The 16,050-nt window shown below is 36.0% G+C and overlaps 1 protein-coding gene across 1 annotated transcript in view; it reads left to right on the forward strand.

The window, feature by feature from the left end:
- The first annotated feature begins 1,527 nt into the window (after positions 1 to 1,527).
- Positions 1,528 to 16,050, forward strand: part of TEKT3 (tektin 3) — a 42,494-nt gene continuing 27,971 nt past the window's right edge. Inside the window, exons 1-3 of the mRNA XM_081028060.1 lie at positions 1,528 to 1,649; positions 10,173 to 10,780; positions 13,277 to 13,360. Of these exons, the coding sequence (XP_080884186.1) occupies positions 10,202 to 10,780; positions 13,277 to 13,360 (663 nt within the window). The 5' untranslated portion in view covers positions 1,528 to 1,649; positions 10,173 to 10,201. The remainder of the gene's footprint in view (positions 1,650 to 10,172; positions 10,781 to 13,276; positions 13,361 to 16,050) is intronic.

A 16,050-nucleotide genomic window follows, 5' to 3' on the forward strand; every position in this document is an offset into this window, starting at 1 on the left:
AAAAGACCAAATTCTGCTATAATTTCACCTGTTCATTTTTAAATCAGACATTAAATGAATTTGATATTCAATTAGCAATATATTGGGCATTTTGATGCATACCAAAGTACAAAGATTGCACGTCATTTTCAAGAAAATTGCAGGCAATTAAATCTATTTTAGGACTGTTGCAGGCCTTTTGAATAGTACCATTGACTATTTCTGCAGCCTACTGTCATCAGCAAGCTCATCCAGAATTCTGAAAATTAATACAAAAAGCAATACAGGATGCGTGAGAAAAAGTAATAACAATAATAAAAGGTAGCTCAGGGTCAAATGTTTCTTAGGCCAGAAATAGAGTTGCTGATAAGGAATATAGGAGAACAAAAGAACAAGTTTGCTGAGCTTGGGAGCAGAGACTTGGCTTGTCCAGTGCTGTGGCCAGGCTACTGAATAGCTTCTGATCATTGGATGTCGTCTGTAGTTTTCCTACTTGGGGAAAATATTCTGAGTTTGTCTCCATTGTCAGAGGTACCGTGTTGCTTTTATGCAAACCCGTTGCAGTGGCATTCCAGCTTCTCTACTTCAGGTTCCCATGAGTTCAGTTAGCCTGAGTTAGCCTCTAATAAACCCGGAAAACAACAGAACTGAATTTCTGAAATGGCAAAGCTGAGGCCCCCAACCTGTAGTCACTTCACCAAGGACTGTTAGGGGCTGGCCAGACTGCCTCATCCTGGCAGCAAGTCCCCAGTGTCACTCTTCAATGGAGTGTCACACAGCAGTTCCCAGACACACCGAGAATGATTAACTGAGGGCTTTATTCTCTTTAGCATTAAGAGGAACTCTCAAGTTTTCCTGCTGTTCACACATTTCGACTCCTCTCTGGAGGAAAGAGTGTCTTGAAGTTGGACAAATCTGAATTTTAGTATGAGCTCTGCCACTTATGGTTTGTGTGGCCTTGCCTAAGCCAATGAACTCCAAGTTGAGTTTCCTCAGGTGAAAGGTAAACTCCTACTCCACAGTTGTAAAGAGGCTGCATGGATGAACAGTGATGTATATAAGATATGTGGCCCAGAGCCCGGTGGAAATAGTAAGAGCTACTGTTTCCAGAAATATTGGCTAAAGAGAAAGTGGAAGCCCCAATTTTTTTCCTTAGCGTGAGGAAGTAGGGGAAGATAGCTGTATAATCCCAGCAGGAGAGACCTATGGGACAGAAGACAGGTGTAAATGTGGCGACTTTGTCAGCATCCTGCACCTTAGAATGGGTCACCAAGCTTTGCGCAGCTGAAAGAATTCCGAATCAGGTGTCAGAAGAGAGGCGGGGAGGGAAAGGCGTGGGAATCACCGCGGCTTCTCGCTTAGGTTACCCTTCACCCTTTTACCTCCCAGATCAAGCTGGTCTCCCGGAGGGCCGTGGTTACCAAGCACGAGAGCGTCCATGGCAACCCGTTCCTCCCGCTGCGGGCGCCCTCCTCTCCTCCCACTGGCCAATCGGCTCCCGGCGAGCCGGCAAGGGAGCCTGTTGATTGGTCCGTGGGCGCTGACGTCACAGAAGGCGGGGCCAGGGCCCTGCCCGTAGGGTCCGAGCCTTTGCGGGCGGTAGGTGGTGCGTCTGCGACCCCTCCAGCTAGCCGCCCCTTCCCCTCCCCTCGCCCGGCACCCCCTGACAGGTGAGTGGTCTCGCTGGCTCTCCGCTGGGACAACTCCTATAGGGTCCCCTTCTCCAACCAGGGCTACAACGTTGACCTCAGAATTCGGGGTGAGGTCATGGAAACCCTGGAATTCCTACTCCCATGTTCACTTCTTCCACCCTCCAAAATAAAAACCCTGCGAACCCACAGGCACTTCTACACAGTCCGTGCTTTTGTAATTTACGTTTCTGAGGCTTTTCAAGGGTTGAGAAGTTCTTTCTAAATGAGGAACCCGGAAAGGGGCGTCGGAACCCCAGACCCTCTGCTAATTGGCATAGTTTAGGACACCTGTTAGCAATGCTGTGCTTTCCCACTGCACACTGTTCCTTGTTCTTCCTGCTCCTTTAGCCCTGGTTTTCCAAGTGCTGCCAACGGGAGGGCAGGACAATCACCTGGAGGTCCAGACCGAGTTCCTGAGATTCAGGAAAGGCAGGTGTTTGCTTACCGCCCGTGGCCATTTCTGTTGAACTCTGGCTGTGAAGCTCTCACGTGTACGTTGGCAGTTCAGACAAAGCCCCTTTATGATTTCTCTCTAGATGCTTATGTATCTAGATGATTTTCTAGATAAATAAACATTTTCTAAACGGGTAGAATTACTCATTTGGCCATTGCTAAAAGAGCAAGCACAAAGTTTACTAATAGGCAAAGTGTTTTGTGGTATCTGATAAAATATTCTACTTTTTCTGACTTAAAATGAAATATTTCACCGCATAGAGTGTTCAAGTATCCATGTACCCACACCTCATTTAAAACAATAAAAAACTGTTACAAGCACACAGGAGGCCTCCTATGCACCCTTGGGAATCCTGTTTCTCTCTCTCGTTCCCCACCTCTACCCGCCTACCAGAATTTTAGTGCTTACTTATAGTCTGCATATTTTATACTTTTACCACTTATGAATTAATCTAAAACCATATATATATATATATATACATATATATATATACATATATATATATATATGTATATATATATAGTGTTATTTTTAAAGTTCACATAATGATACCACGCTATACATGCTGTAGGTCATTCATTTAGCTGTTGTATGAACATTCTTGTATGAATGAATTTACCACAAACTAAGCATGTGTTGGACTTTTGTACTGTTGCAGTGTTGATGGACTTTTAGGCTGTTTCCTTTTAAAACTTATTAGAAACATATTCTTGTACATTCTATTTGTATACATACTTATGTTTCTCTAGGTAGATATCAAAAAGTTGAATTACTGAATCATAGGGAACATGCTTTTTCAACTTTACCGAATACTGCCACACAGCTCTCTAATTTGTAGTAATTTATACTTCCACTCTCAGCGAAGAGAGTTTCTTATCAAACTTTCCTTTTTTGGAAGAAAAACTATTCAACTTTTCCTGCATTCTTATTTAATATATGCATAAAGATAAAATACTTAAATATTGAAGTCTGATAAAATTTCTTCTAATTCTGGTACTTATTAATATATTGGGGGCAGTGTTTTATTTCTGTTCCAGTGTGAAACTATGAGTAATTAAATGGATATCACCAAAGGAACTAATGGGTTTATAGGTAGTCATTTCCAGATTATGTTTGCCACTTATCTGAGCCGGGTGTGAAACAAGCTGTGGAGACTTGCTGTACTTCTCATGTCTTCTGCAGAAAATGATCTATAGATTTTTAAACCTTGAAATATTTGTGATCTTAAAGTATTGCCTAAATTTGCCTATAAAATATGTTTATTCAACTTGAGGCTACCTTTTGGATTCTAAATGGAGTTTTCTAGTACTTAAAATCTCTGCATGATTTATTATACTTTTATCATATTAATATTTATAGGAGACTATTATAGCATTTTTCAAGAATGTGGATAACTATTGACCCCACATTAAATGAACATAGTCAAACACTGTATTTGACTTTGTAGCACATGTCTCATTTCTTAAAATGCATTTTTATCATGACTAAAAGAATAATAAAAAGCAGTTACATGATTTAGGGGATGGATTATTCCAAGGCTATTTTCAGTCATTTCCTCAAAGAATATGTTTGGTTTACTTGTAAATATGAAATGTTTATAGGAACAGTTAATTATCTCAGTAGGTGTCACACATAGCCTTTTGGGACATGGCTGAGTTAAGCTTAAGTGAATAATTTAAACACTATAAAAGGCAAAGCACCCAAGGACTCTATAAGCTTTTACAAATTAAGGTATTATTTCTTCCTGAAATGTTTGGTGGAATTCATCAGTGAACACATCTGGGCCTGAAATATTCTTTAAAGAAAGATTTTAAACTATAGATTCAATTTTGTTAACTACTATGGGGCTATTCAGTTATCTGTTTCTCCTTTAGTCAGTTTGGTTATTTACATCTTTAAAGAAATTTGTCCATTTCATTGATGTCAAATTTCTTTTATTAGTTGTTGGTCATATTGCATAAAATTGTTGGTAATATTGTTTCATTAATTTTCTAGTATTTGCATGGTCTGTAGTAATATTTTCTCTTTCATTCCTTTTAATAGTAATTTGTCCTCTCTTTTTATCTTGATCAACCTAGCAAGAGGTTTATCAATTTTACTGTTAGGGTTTCATTCTTTCCCCCCTCCCCATTTGTCCAATTTCTACTTCATTTATTTTTCTCTTTTTATTATTTCTTTCCGTCTACTTTGTGTTTATTTCACTTTCTGTTCTAGGCATTAAAATGAAAGTGTAGATTATTGATTTTAGCTCATTCTTATTTTGTAATATAGGCATTTAAAGCTATAAACTTGCCTCTAAACACTATTTAGCTGCATTTCACAATTTTTATATGCTGTTTTCACTCTCATTTACTTCAAAATATTTTCCTATTTCCCATGTAATTTCTTCATTGATCTAGAAGTGTGTTGTTTAATTTGCTACTATTTGAGGATTTTCCAAATACCTTTCCATTATTGACTTTTAATTTAAATCTGATATAGTCAGAGAACATACTCTGCATGATTTCAATATTTTAAGGTTTTGAGACTTGTTTTATGCTTCAGAATACAGTCTACCTTGGTACATGTTCTGTCAATTAGTGACAGATGAGTGTGGAAATTCTACCTACACTGTGGATTTGTCTATTTCTCATTTTAATTTTGCCAGTTTTTCTTCATGTATTTAAAATTCTGTTAATGGTTACATTTTGTTGTATCTCTTTGATTAATCCCTTTATCCTATTTTTCTCTTTATCTTTGATAATATTTTTTGTTCTAAATTCTACTTGTTTTGATGTTAATATAGGCACTTCAGTATTCTTTTGATTAGTGTCTTCATGACACATCTTTTTTTACACCTTTATTTTTAACTTACTTGTGTTTTGTATTTAAAATTATATTTTTTTCTAGACAGTATAGAGTTCAATATTATTTTGTAGAAATCAGTCTAACAATCTGTGCCTTTTGATTTGATTGTTAAACCATTTATTATGATTGGGTTTGTGTCTGTCATTATGCTATTTGTTTTCTCTCTTATTTTTGTCTTTTCTCTTGGATTAATTATATATGTTTTGTAAGTCTTCAATTTTTTCGTTCCACTATTGGCTTACTATTAGCTTTAACTCTGTTTTATTTTTTGTCTTAGAAATAGCTCCAGGTCAGCAGTTCAAAATTTTTTGGTCTTACGACCCCTTTGTACTCAAATGACCTCATGTTGAAGACCTTAAAAAGCTGTGGTTTATATGGATTACATCTATTGATATTTATTATATTAGAAATTTAAAAATTAAAAATATCAATTCTTTTAAAAATAACTATAACTGTCCATTATATAGTAACATAAATGACGTGTGTGTTTTTTTTTAATTAAGAAAGCTAGCTTTTCCGAAACAAAAAATAAATTAGTGAGAAAAGTGACATTGTTTTACATTTTTGACAAAGTTCTTTAATTTCTCTCTTAGTAACTGGGTTCTCATATGTATTTCTGTATTCAGTCTGTTGCAATATGATATGCCACCTCTGGAAAACTCCATTGTAAATTTGTGAGAGAATGAGAGTGAAAAAGGCAAATGGCATCTAAGTATTTACTACGAAAATAATTTTTACCTTATCCCTCTTGAGAAGGTTTTAGGCTAGCTGTGAATTCCTGTATCACGTCTTGAGAACTGCTGCTCTAAAGTTTACAACATGCATTTTTTAACTCGTTACAGTATTTTTAAAATTTCATTAGTCCATTTTAGTTATAAAATATAACCCTTAGAATAATACATTCCACTTTGGCTCTTCCATCATTTGTGCTATTATTACCATATAAATTTACTTCTATTTTTAGAATAACCTCCATAATAATTTTTCTTTTATAATTTTTCTTTTCTTTTTACTTCTATTTTTAGAATAACCTCCATAATAATTTTTCTTTTATTATTTTTACTTTAAACAACCATCTTTTAAATAAATTTAAAAGTTAGAAAAAAAATTTTTGTATTACCATTTCTGACACTTAATTTCTTCGTGTAGACCCAAGTTTCCATCTGGTATAATTTTCTTTTACCAGAAGAATTTCCTCTAACAATTTTTTTGGTGCAGTTCTGCAGCTGATGAATTCTCTTGGCTTTTGTTTGTATGTAAATATTTTATTTCACCTTCATCTTTGAAGGATATTTTCACTGGATATAGAATTCTAGGCTTACTCTTTCTTCCAGCCTTTTAAAGATGTTTGATTGTCTTCTGACTCGCATAGTTTCTGACAAGAATTTTGCACTAATCCTTGTCTTTGTTCCTTTCTACCTACTGTGTCTTTCTACTCTGATTTTGTGTTTTCATATTTATTGTGAATTTTCAGCAATATGATTATGATGAGTCTTGAGGTGATGGTGGTGGTGGTGGTGTGTGTGTGTGCATGCCCATATGGGTGTGTGTTTATCCTCTTGAATTGTGTGGAGCTTCTTAAATCTTGGCATTTTGCAGTTTTCATTGAGTTTGGAAAATATACAGCCATTATGTCTTCAAAAAATTTATTTTCCTCCCTTCTGTTTATGATACTTCAAGTACAGTGATGTTAGACCACTTGATATTTTACCATTGATGACTGAGGCTCATTTTATTTTTTTTATTTTTATTTTATTTTTAATTTAAAAAAATTCTGCTTTGGTTTGGTTGGATTGGAGTTTACTAATCTTTACTTCTCCAGTGTCTCATCTGCTATTAATCCCATCTAATGAAATCATGCAAGTATATGTTGTACAAGTATATATTGTATGTTTTATATGTAAAGTTCCATTTGGTTCTTTTTTTTTTTTTTTATCTTCCATGCCTCTCTGTATTATGTTCTTGTTTTCCTGTAGATGCTTGTACTTAGTTTACTAGTTCCATCACATCTTTGCTATTCATAAGCCTGTTTGAATTGACTGATTTTTCTCCTGATTATGGGTCACATTTTTCTGCTTCTTGGCATATCTAGAACTTTTTGATTGGATGCTGGGCATTGTGATGTTATATATTTGAGTGTCTTGATGCTGTCAGGCAGTTTAATTACTTGTGGAGTAGTTTGATCTCTTTGAGGCCTCTTTTTAAGCTTTTCTAGAGTGAGTTTTCAATACCTTCATTCTAGAGATAGTTCAGCCTCCTCTCTAACGTGTGACCTCACTAGGGTCTCCATGGAATGCTCCAGATGATTACCAATAACTCTCCACTCTGACTGGTGCAAATTCAAAATGTTCTTCACCCTCTGTGAGCTGATGAAATTGTTGCGCTAACAATCCTGCCATCATTCTTTGCCAAGGTCTGTGAAATGTCCCTTCATGTACATGCATCCTATTACTCAGCAAAGACTCAAGCAGACCCCTACATAGATTTATGCTGCCAGGCTCTGTTTGGTTTTCATCTGTTTGTCCCATTGCTTGGAAATTGCCTCTAGGCAGAATTTCAGGATGACCAGAGGCCTCATCTTATCTGTTTCCCTTCCCTCAGGAATCAGAATTCTGTGCTGCTTTTTGTCCAATATCTGAAAACAGTTTCATATATCTTGTTTAATTTTTTTTAAGATGTAAGAGGCTGAGTGTTGTTTTTATTTCTCTATCCTGGTTGGAGGCAGAGTCAAGTTCGTTTTGAGTATTTCTTAGGACTGACACTCTCATTTTTATTTTTACCAGTAATGAATAAAAATACAACACATTGACATGCTGTTGTCTTTTTTTCAGTCTTCCTGAAAGACTTAAAAGATGTCTGACTGAAGCTAGGACTTCAGTTGTGGCTGTGGAATATTATCTTTCATGTGAAACTTACTGTTATACGTAAGGAACTGTACTTCTGTGAACTTCAAAAACAACTGACCTTTATGCTCAGATTCAAGATTCTAGATTATACCCCATCCATAATTAAAAGAAATATCACTGGATACCTTTGTAAACTGTATTGAATTTTTCAGTGCATATGTCTCCTCTGGCTTTTTAACCTCTACATCTTCATACATTGCCACATGGAGTAAATCACCCAAGGTTTAATATTTGACAGGTTGCGATCCCTCAAGATTTCAATATAATAGATGAAGGGTAAATATAATTCTACACTGGGAATTCCTTGGTTGAAGGACCAAATGAGACATTAACTTTTATACCCTTTATTGTCAAGAATTAAGAAAAGGCAAGTAAGAATGGTTCAACCCTACGTGAGGTTTCTTGTTGAAGGAAAACTGGATTATTTCTAGATTTGACTTGGGGAAGCAGTTGGAAGTAAAAGTAGCCATAGGGACCCTAAGGTCTCAAGTTACTTTGAATTTGCTTTTTAAAAAAACACTGTTTAAGTTTCAAACTAAAGTGAAGAACTGCAAGTGGTTATTAAGGTTTCTTTTTTACTATTATACTCTAAGCGTGGTCAGTATAGGTACTTGGGGGCTAAGGGAAGGAAGAATTCAGGAGAAAGTCAAGGAGCTAAGCTCAGGTGGGACATCCCACTGGCAGTGGGCAGCTATTACACACATGTGATCCAAGTGGATTTAGATTTGACCACAATTCTACAAATAGATTATGTTGTGGTTCGGGTGCCAAAAGCTTCAAGATATAGCCATTTAAATAATCATTGAATGATTTTTTTTTCTGAGCAAGCCTATAGAATTGGATCTAATTTTATTTTTCCTTTTCAGTAAATGGGTCCTAGACACTAACCCGAAAACAGTGTGATATTTAGCTGCTGAAAAGGATGTTATAGTCTATGGCAGGCAACCTTGGCTTTCTGGACTAATAATGACCAGAAGTTCCAGATAATAATAGAATACTTTCAACTGGTAAAAAAAAAATAAAGAAATAAAAAATGAAGAAGTGGATCTATATGTTCTAACAGAGGGAGAAGTACAAAATACACAGAGGGTCCCCAAAAAATGTATACACATTTTAAGAAAGGAAAAAACTATATTAAAATTGTAATACTCAATATACACAGATAATAAAAGATGAATATAAGTCACATTTGACTTTTGCAATTATAAGAGGTGCTCAAAGTGGTTACCGTCAACGTAATTTTAATACAGTTTTTTCCTTTCTTAAAATGTGTATACATTTTTTGGCACCCTCTGTATATTTAAAAAAATGCATGTTCTAGAATGATAAATGTAGTGATTAAGATAATTCATTTTTTTGTATTGAAAATCTCTGTACATATGTATAAATGGTGCATAGGTAGATGTATGTAGGTTTAAAACTAATACATACGTTGGTATATGAACAGGAAAAATCTGGAGAAATACAACTATTAATGAACTATGCACAGTGGCTACTTCTGAGTTCAGGATTTTTTTGGGGGAAAGAATTTATATTTATCTTTCACTTTATATACTCTGTATTAGTAATTTTAAAAGCTTACATTTGTGGAGCATGTACCATGTGTCCAGAACTGTGCTAAGCATTCCACATACTTAGCATTGTCTTACTCAATCCTCATACCCCTCTGGCTGCCCTAGAATGTCTATATTGGAGCTGCTTATAGGTGGCAAGTTGCCAGGAAAAGCATATCTAGGTACTGGCCTTGAGCTATGTTTACCTACCAACCACACCATCATAACCGGGATTGTGTGTTTATTTAGGATGACTTGGGGGGTGGGCAGGGTGCTGCCTAGCAACCCCTTGCTCTGCTAATACTGCTCATAACAATCAAAAGAAGTAAGTAGTATTATTCCCAATTTAGAGATGAGGAACCTGAGGCACAGAGAGGTTAAGTAGTTTGCCCAATGTCACACAGCTAGTAAATAGCAGAACCAAAATTTTAATCTGTTAAAATGCATAGTTCAGGCACTTAATGTGAATTTGTTACAATATTACTTTTTGTAATTAAAAGATATTTTAAAAATTCAAATAACCAATCTAAAAATATGATTTTTAATACATCTAGAGACACAGAGATAAAAAAATATTTTGGAATACATTATCACTGGTAAAGGTGGGTATCAAATTCAAACAAATCTCTTATGTTTCAGGGAACACTGCTGCTGATACTAAGTCGGATGTGGCCTTTTATTTGTACCAAAGATTAATTTATGTGACTGTCTATTTTTTCCCATTTTTCACCCTTTTAAACAGGAGAGATTTACAAGTAGCATTTGAGAATCATGGAGCTTTTAGGTTCTACTTTAACGGCCACTTACGCGCACCCTAGACCAGCATCAACCAGCTTTCTACCCGCCATCAGTACCATGACATCAAGCTATAGGGACCGCTTCCTCCACTACAATTTGACCCATGGCTTGAGCCTTCCTTGGAGACCAAGCACATACTACAAAGTCGCCTCCAACTTGCCGACCTTGGGCCCGTACTGCACCAGATCTCAGAAGGTGTCTGAGAGCACCATGCTACCCTTCGTCTCCAATAGAACCACTCTCTTCACAAGGTATACTCCTGATGATTGGTATAGGTCCAACTTAACCAACTACCTAGAATCTGACACTTCCCGGCATAATTCGGAAAGACTAAGGGTAGATACAACTCGCCTGATTCAAGACAAATATCAAGAAATGAGAAAAGTCCAGGCAGACTCTACCCAAAATTTGGGAGAACGAGTCAATGACATAGGGTTTTGGAAATCTGAAATCATTCATGAGTTGGATGCAATGATTGGAGAGACAAATGAACTAACTGATGTTAAGAAAAAATTGGACAGGGCTTTGATGGAGACAGAAGCCCCTCTTCAGGTAAATATAAGACCTTATAAATGATACTGTCTTAATGGTTATAACCCACTGGCTACTTCCTGAGGTTATGTTTTCTATTGAACTGTGTTTTACTTCTCCTGTAGAAGTCAACGCCCATCAATTAATTTGCAATTGGTTTCAATAATGATAAAACAATTGCCATTTTTGTACATTATACAGAACAACCATTTAAGTAGAAAGAGTTCTGAATGCAAAACTAAGGAGGCTAATTAAAGAAACACCTTAGGACATACAATGTTTCCTGCTGAAAATGCTATCTTTTCATCTCTTAAATATGCTGCTTGATCGTTGCTGTCCCTGAATTAACATAAACGATATTTAGGAACAAAAAGCCAAAACCAACTATTTCTTTCATCTGTGTCGTGAAATGCCTCCTGTGCATATGACATGATTCCATTCCAAGGTCCAAATGAGACCTTCTTAGGAGATGGAATGAGTTTGACTGAATAGAGAAATGGGACTGAGGTTAAGCCAGTTGTGGTCGTAGAGGCTGCATTTCAGTTGGTTGCTGGCCTCTGACCAGGCTTCTGAGTGAGCTCAAATTGCCCCTAACCCTCTGAGTGCATGAAGGGCCCTGCAGATTCGTTCTATGCACCACCCCTGAAGGAAGGCATTCTGTATTGGAAGATGTGAAAATGACAGAAATTATTTTAGAACGTATATATAAATATATATGGATGGTAAAATCTCATACCATTTTTCTTCGTTTGTCTGATTTATTCCCCATGTGATAAGCATTTGCTGTAGTTTATTATGACATCTGTAGTGGAAGAGTTTAGAGAATCAAGGAGCTGGAAGTCTAATGGGTTGAGGAGTTTGTAGGCAACCCCTGCACACTGTTATTTCTTATTATGCTCCCTCCCCACTAAACACACGCACACACAAATACATACAACCACTAGAAATCCTGAGAAAGGTTGATAGACACTAATGATGTCCTTTTACATTAACTTATCATGAATTATGTTTTGGGATTAGAAGCCCTTCTGTACTTTCTGTGTTCTGATTCATTTTGAGGCTTCCTGGTATATTCTACCTCCCACCGCATCCTAACCCTCACTTACTTTAAATTATCCTGAAAAGGATAGCCACTTACCCTCTTACTTAATTTCCAGAGGAGATTCAGTTTCTTCCATTAGTACTCCTTTTAGTGATGACTGCTTTCAGTGAGTTGGGTCTAATTTGAAATTTTTTCTGTAATTTTTTGTCCAGATGTTCTTGAGTGTTTGAACATTTACTGTCAACACAGTATCAAGCAGGTTCCTGGTTAAAATTAGTGTTAGTCATATAAACAGATACATCTCAAAAGAGAAACTACAGATGCTCAACTCATATATGAAAAAAAATGTTAAAACTCAATAATAAAAATGCAAATTAAATCAATGAAGTAACCATCTTTGGCCTATCAGATTTACAAAAAATAAAAACTGGTAACATGTAGTTGACAAAAGTACAGAAAATGGACACTGATATGTTGCTGGTAGGACTGTGGATGGATAAAACTTCCTTGGAAGTGATTTAGTAATACATGTTAAAATAATCAGAGTTCCCCTCAACCCATTAATTGATCTAGTAAATGTAAAGTATACTATTAAAAAATTAGAAATTCACTTAAAGATTTTGTTCAGTGATATTATAACTGGATTACGGTGTACATACTACTTTAAAATTTGAAAATGTTAACATTATACAGCCATCCCATGTTGGGAAATAGTCTTTGAAAAAAGTATTTTAACAATTAATAATATTCTTTCATACATAATTCATTGTTAACAATCTGTGCTGTTTTCCATTGGAGTCATGAATACGCTTTGCCTCAAAAATATTTCATAAATAGGGCCTATCATTTAATGTCAACCCTAAAAAAACATAATATAAAACGATAAGGGCATTATAACCTCTGATCTGTTAAAAACAAACAAACAAATCAGTAACATGAGCATGGCTAAATCATCTTTTATTTTTCTATATTTTTTTCTCTTTAGTAGGTAAGGCAATATTTTTATAATCAGGAAAATAATAAGTGGTACTTTAAAAATAATCACTTGGGTGTTTGGCTACACAATATTTTGATGTCTTTAAAGATAATCATTTGTTTTTCCCTTCCTCTTCTCAGAAAATATTTGGAAATAATATCTTGAAGACTATGTTTCAGGTTTTTGAAGTATTTCTCTCAAAGAAATTAATACCAAGTAATTGTCTCAGATGCTAATGTGTGGGGTTCAAGTAGATGCCATCTGCTTCATTTTGTCAACTTTCCAAATTAGAAATTTTTTCAAGCTACTTTGAAGACTAACTAGAAGCAGGGATTTACTTAGTTGTCACGGTCAGTTTCATGCTGTATCTCCAACAAAATGGCTGGAAAAGTTGGTATTGTGAGCATTTGTTGACTTGTTTTAGAAACAGGTCTTTAGACATGCTAGTCACTGATTTTAGAGTTTACATCAGTGGTTTCCATTATTTGTGTATCTGTAGGTAGCCCGAGAATGTCTGTTTCACCGAGAGAAGAGAATGGGCATCGATCTAGTTCATGATGAAGTGGAAAAAGACCTGCTGACGGTAAATGTGGGGGGAAAGCTTCAACAAGAAACTTAGTTGCACACGTGTTTAATGTGTAGATACAAAAAATGTTACCTGAAGCCGCTTATGAATAAGAAGTTGTGGTATCAAGTGTTTATAGCATTTAAAAAATTTACCTTCTATTTTGGTTATAAAAGTAATAGATGTTCATTTAGAGAATTTGAAATACATAGAAAATGATAAAGATAAAAATAACCTGAGGTTCACATGGAAATCACTATTAATTTTGGAGTATCTTTATTAATCATACTTAGACAGACACCAACCAACTTAAAGACATGTCGTAAAGGTTAGAATTATACTGTATAAATAAATTTGAATAGTGCTATTTTTGCAGGATAAATACTTAGTGCTATTTATTCTTAAATATAGATGTGGGAAGGCAGTGCTATTTTTTTAAAAGACTTCATTTTCTTAAAGCAGTTTTAGATGTACAGTAATATTGAGAGGAAGTACAGAGATTTCCCACATGCCCCTTGCTGGGCCCCCACCCATACACAGCCCCTCGATTATCAACCCCCCACCAGATGGTCCATTTGTTACAACTGATGAACCTGCACTGACTCATCACAATCATCTGAAGTCTATGGTTTACCCTTAGGGCTCAGTCTTGGTATTGTAGATCCTATGAGTTTGGACAAGTATAATGGCATGTGTTCATCATTATAATATCATACAGAGTACTTTCACTGCCTGAAAAATCCTCTGATTCTGCCTGGTCAACCCTTCCCCACCCTGACAGTGCTGTATTCTATAAAATAGAATAGAATACGTCGGGGTAATTTCCTTATATGATTAGATATCCTTTAAGACATAATTTTAATGGTTACATAGTGTTCCACAATGTGAGGTGCTTTCACTGAAAAAAAATCAATTCTCTCTTTTTAAATAGTTAGGTTGTTTCCCTATCTCCTTTATTCCCTCTATTTTCATAACATTGCAGTATATAAAAATATTATTCATAACTGTATGTATTGCTAATTTTTTCCTTAGAATACATTTCAAAAAACGTAATTGATGTGTCAAAAGCTATATACGTTTGGAAAGCTTTTGATATATAGCCAAATCGCCATCCGGAACCTTGTAGTTACATCGCACTAGTATGCTGCTTCCCCCACTATACTCTCTTCCACCTTCCACCAATTAAATGTGATTTAGTTCTAAGTTCTCTGACCTTTACTTCCTACACTTGCTCCCAGGAGATCTCTGGTACTCCTTAAGATTTCAGTCATTATGTACCCAAGGTCCTTCCTAATCTCCTTTTCCCCGTCCCCCCTATCCCCCACTCCAGATACTCTATTAAGCATTAGTTGAACATCCCTAAGTACCTGACAAACATTTACATTGGTAACTAATTTTTTGGTTCACATTCATGAAGTCTAAAAGTGAACGTTTCTTCTATCCTGATGCCTTCTGTCCTCCCTTTCTATTGATGATACTGTTAGCTGGTTCTGTTACTACTCTGCCTTCCCCTTACGATTAATGCTTCCAAGGTTCTCCCGTTTCCACAGCATGACTTGCTGACGGTCACCTCCTCCACCTCTGTCATCAGCTTCCAGCTCCTGTACATTGTTCCTCTAATTTGTTTCATTTTTCTATTCCATTCCATTTTTCCTACCATTATTCTAAACCATCCTTTCCTCCTTCATAGCTAGTTAATGTGAAATCCCCAAATACCTTCCCTCCCCTCCAGTTTCACTTGATTGCCTGTTTTCCCCGTCTGCTAAAACTCTTCCTTGACTCTGCAGTTCCTCCAGGAGAAAATCTACTATGGCCTTCCATTGTCTGGCTCTCACCCCTTCTCATCTCCTTTCCCATTCTAACTTGCTGAATTTCTGCTGCAGCAAATCCATTAACTGTCCGTGAACCAGTTTTGTAGAGTCCCACCTTTTTAATTTTGATTGGTGCTTGGTAAAAAATGGATCCTTGGTAAGAAGGTAAATATGACTAACTAGCAACCCGATCATCTGTATTTCATCCTTAGAAGTTATCAAGGGTCCCTTTTAACACTGCATTGAGGTTTTTTCAGTGACCGATTACATTAGGGATGATAAGCAGAAGGTTTTTTCTTTGCTCTTTCCTTTTCTCTACTCCTGACTCTCTGAAAACAATATGAGTTGAAATAATACACTCAGGAAAGCTTTCACCACTACAGAGAGCCTATGTAATCGACTTTGTAAAAGCCACAGTCCCCACTGCTGCATATGAGTAATTAGGAATAAGGCATCCTGAATGAAAGAGCTTTACAACAAAAACAGCTCTGTTGTTTCTTCTCTTTGAGCCTCTGATGAATCTCACAAGTGTTAAAATAATCTGTCATCTATTCTGTCATTCTAAATGGGAAGGAATTTATCAGCAAATATTTCTTGGCCTCTTGTTCTCAGTAATCCTGAGGTGTTCTGTATGAAGTAAATTTTAAGCCACTTCTAACAGCTTAACTTTATCAGTTTGCCCACAAACACTCTATGGTATTTCTAAGAGGGTTTTTTTTTATTAACAACAACAAAAAAAACTTGGTTACTTCAGTGTTTCCATTATTTTAACTCTCAAATCTGACTGCAGCTTAGAAGTTTCTTAAAATATCAGTGATTGTGTCCCACATCCAGAGATTCCGATTAAAATCTGGAATGGGGAATAGGCATTGATATTTTAAAATGTTCCCAAATAAT

The sequence above is a fragment of the Rhinolophus hipposideros genome (assembly GCF_964194185.1).
Source record: "Rhinolophus hipposideros genome assembly, chromosome: 20".
NCBI lineage: Eukaryota > Metazoa > Chordata > Mammalia > Chiroptera > Rhinolophidae > Rhinolophus > Rhinolophus hipposideros.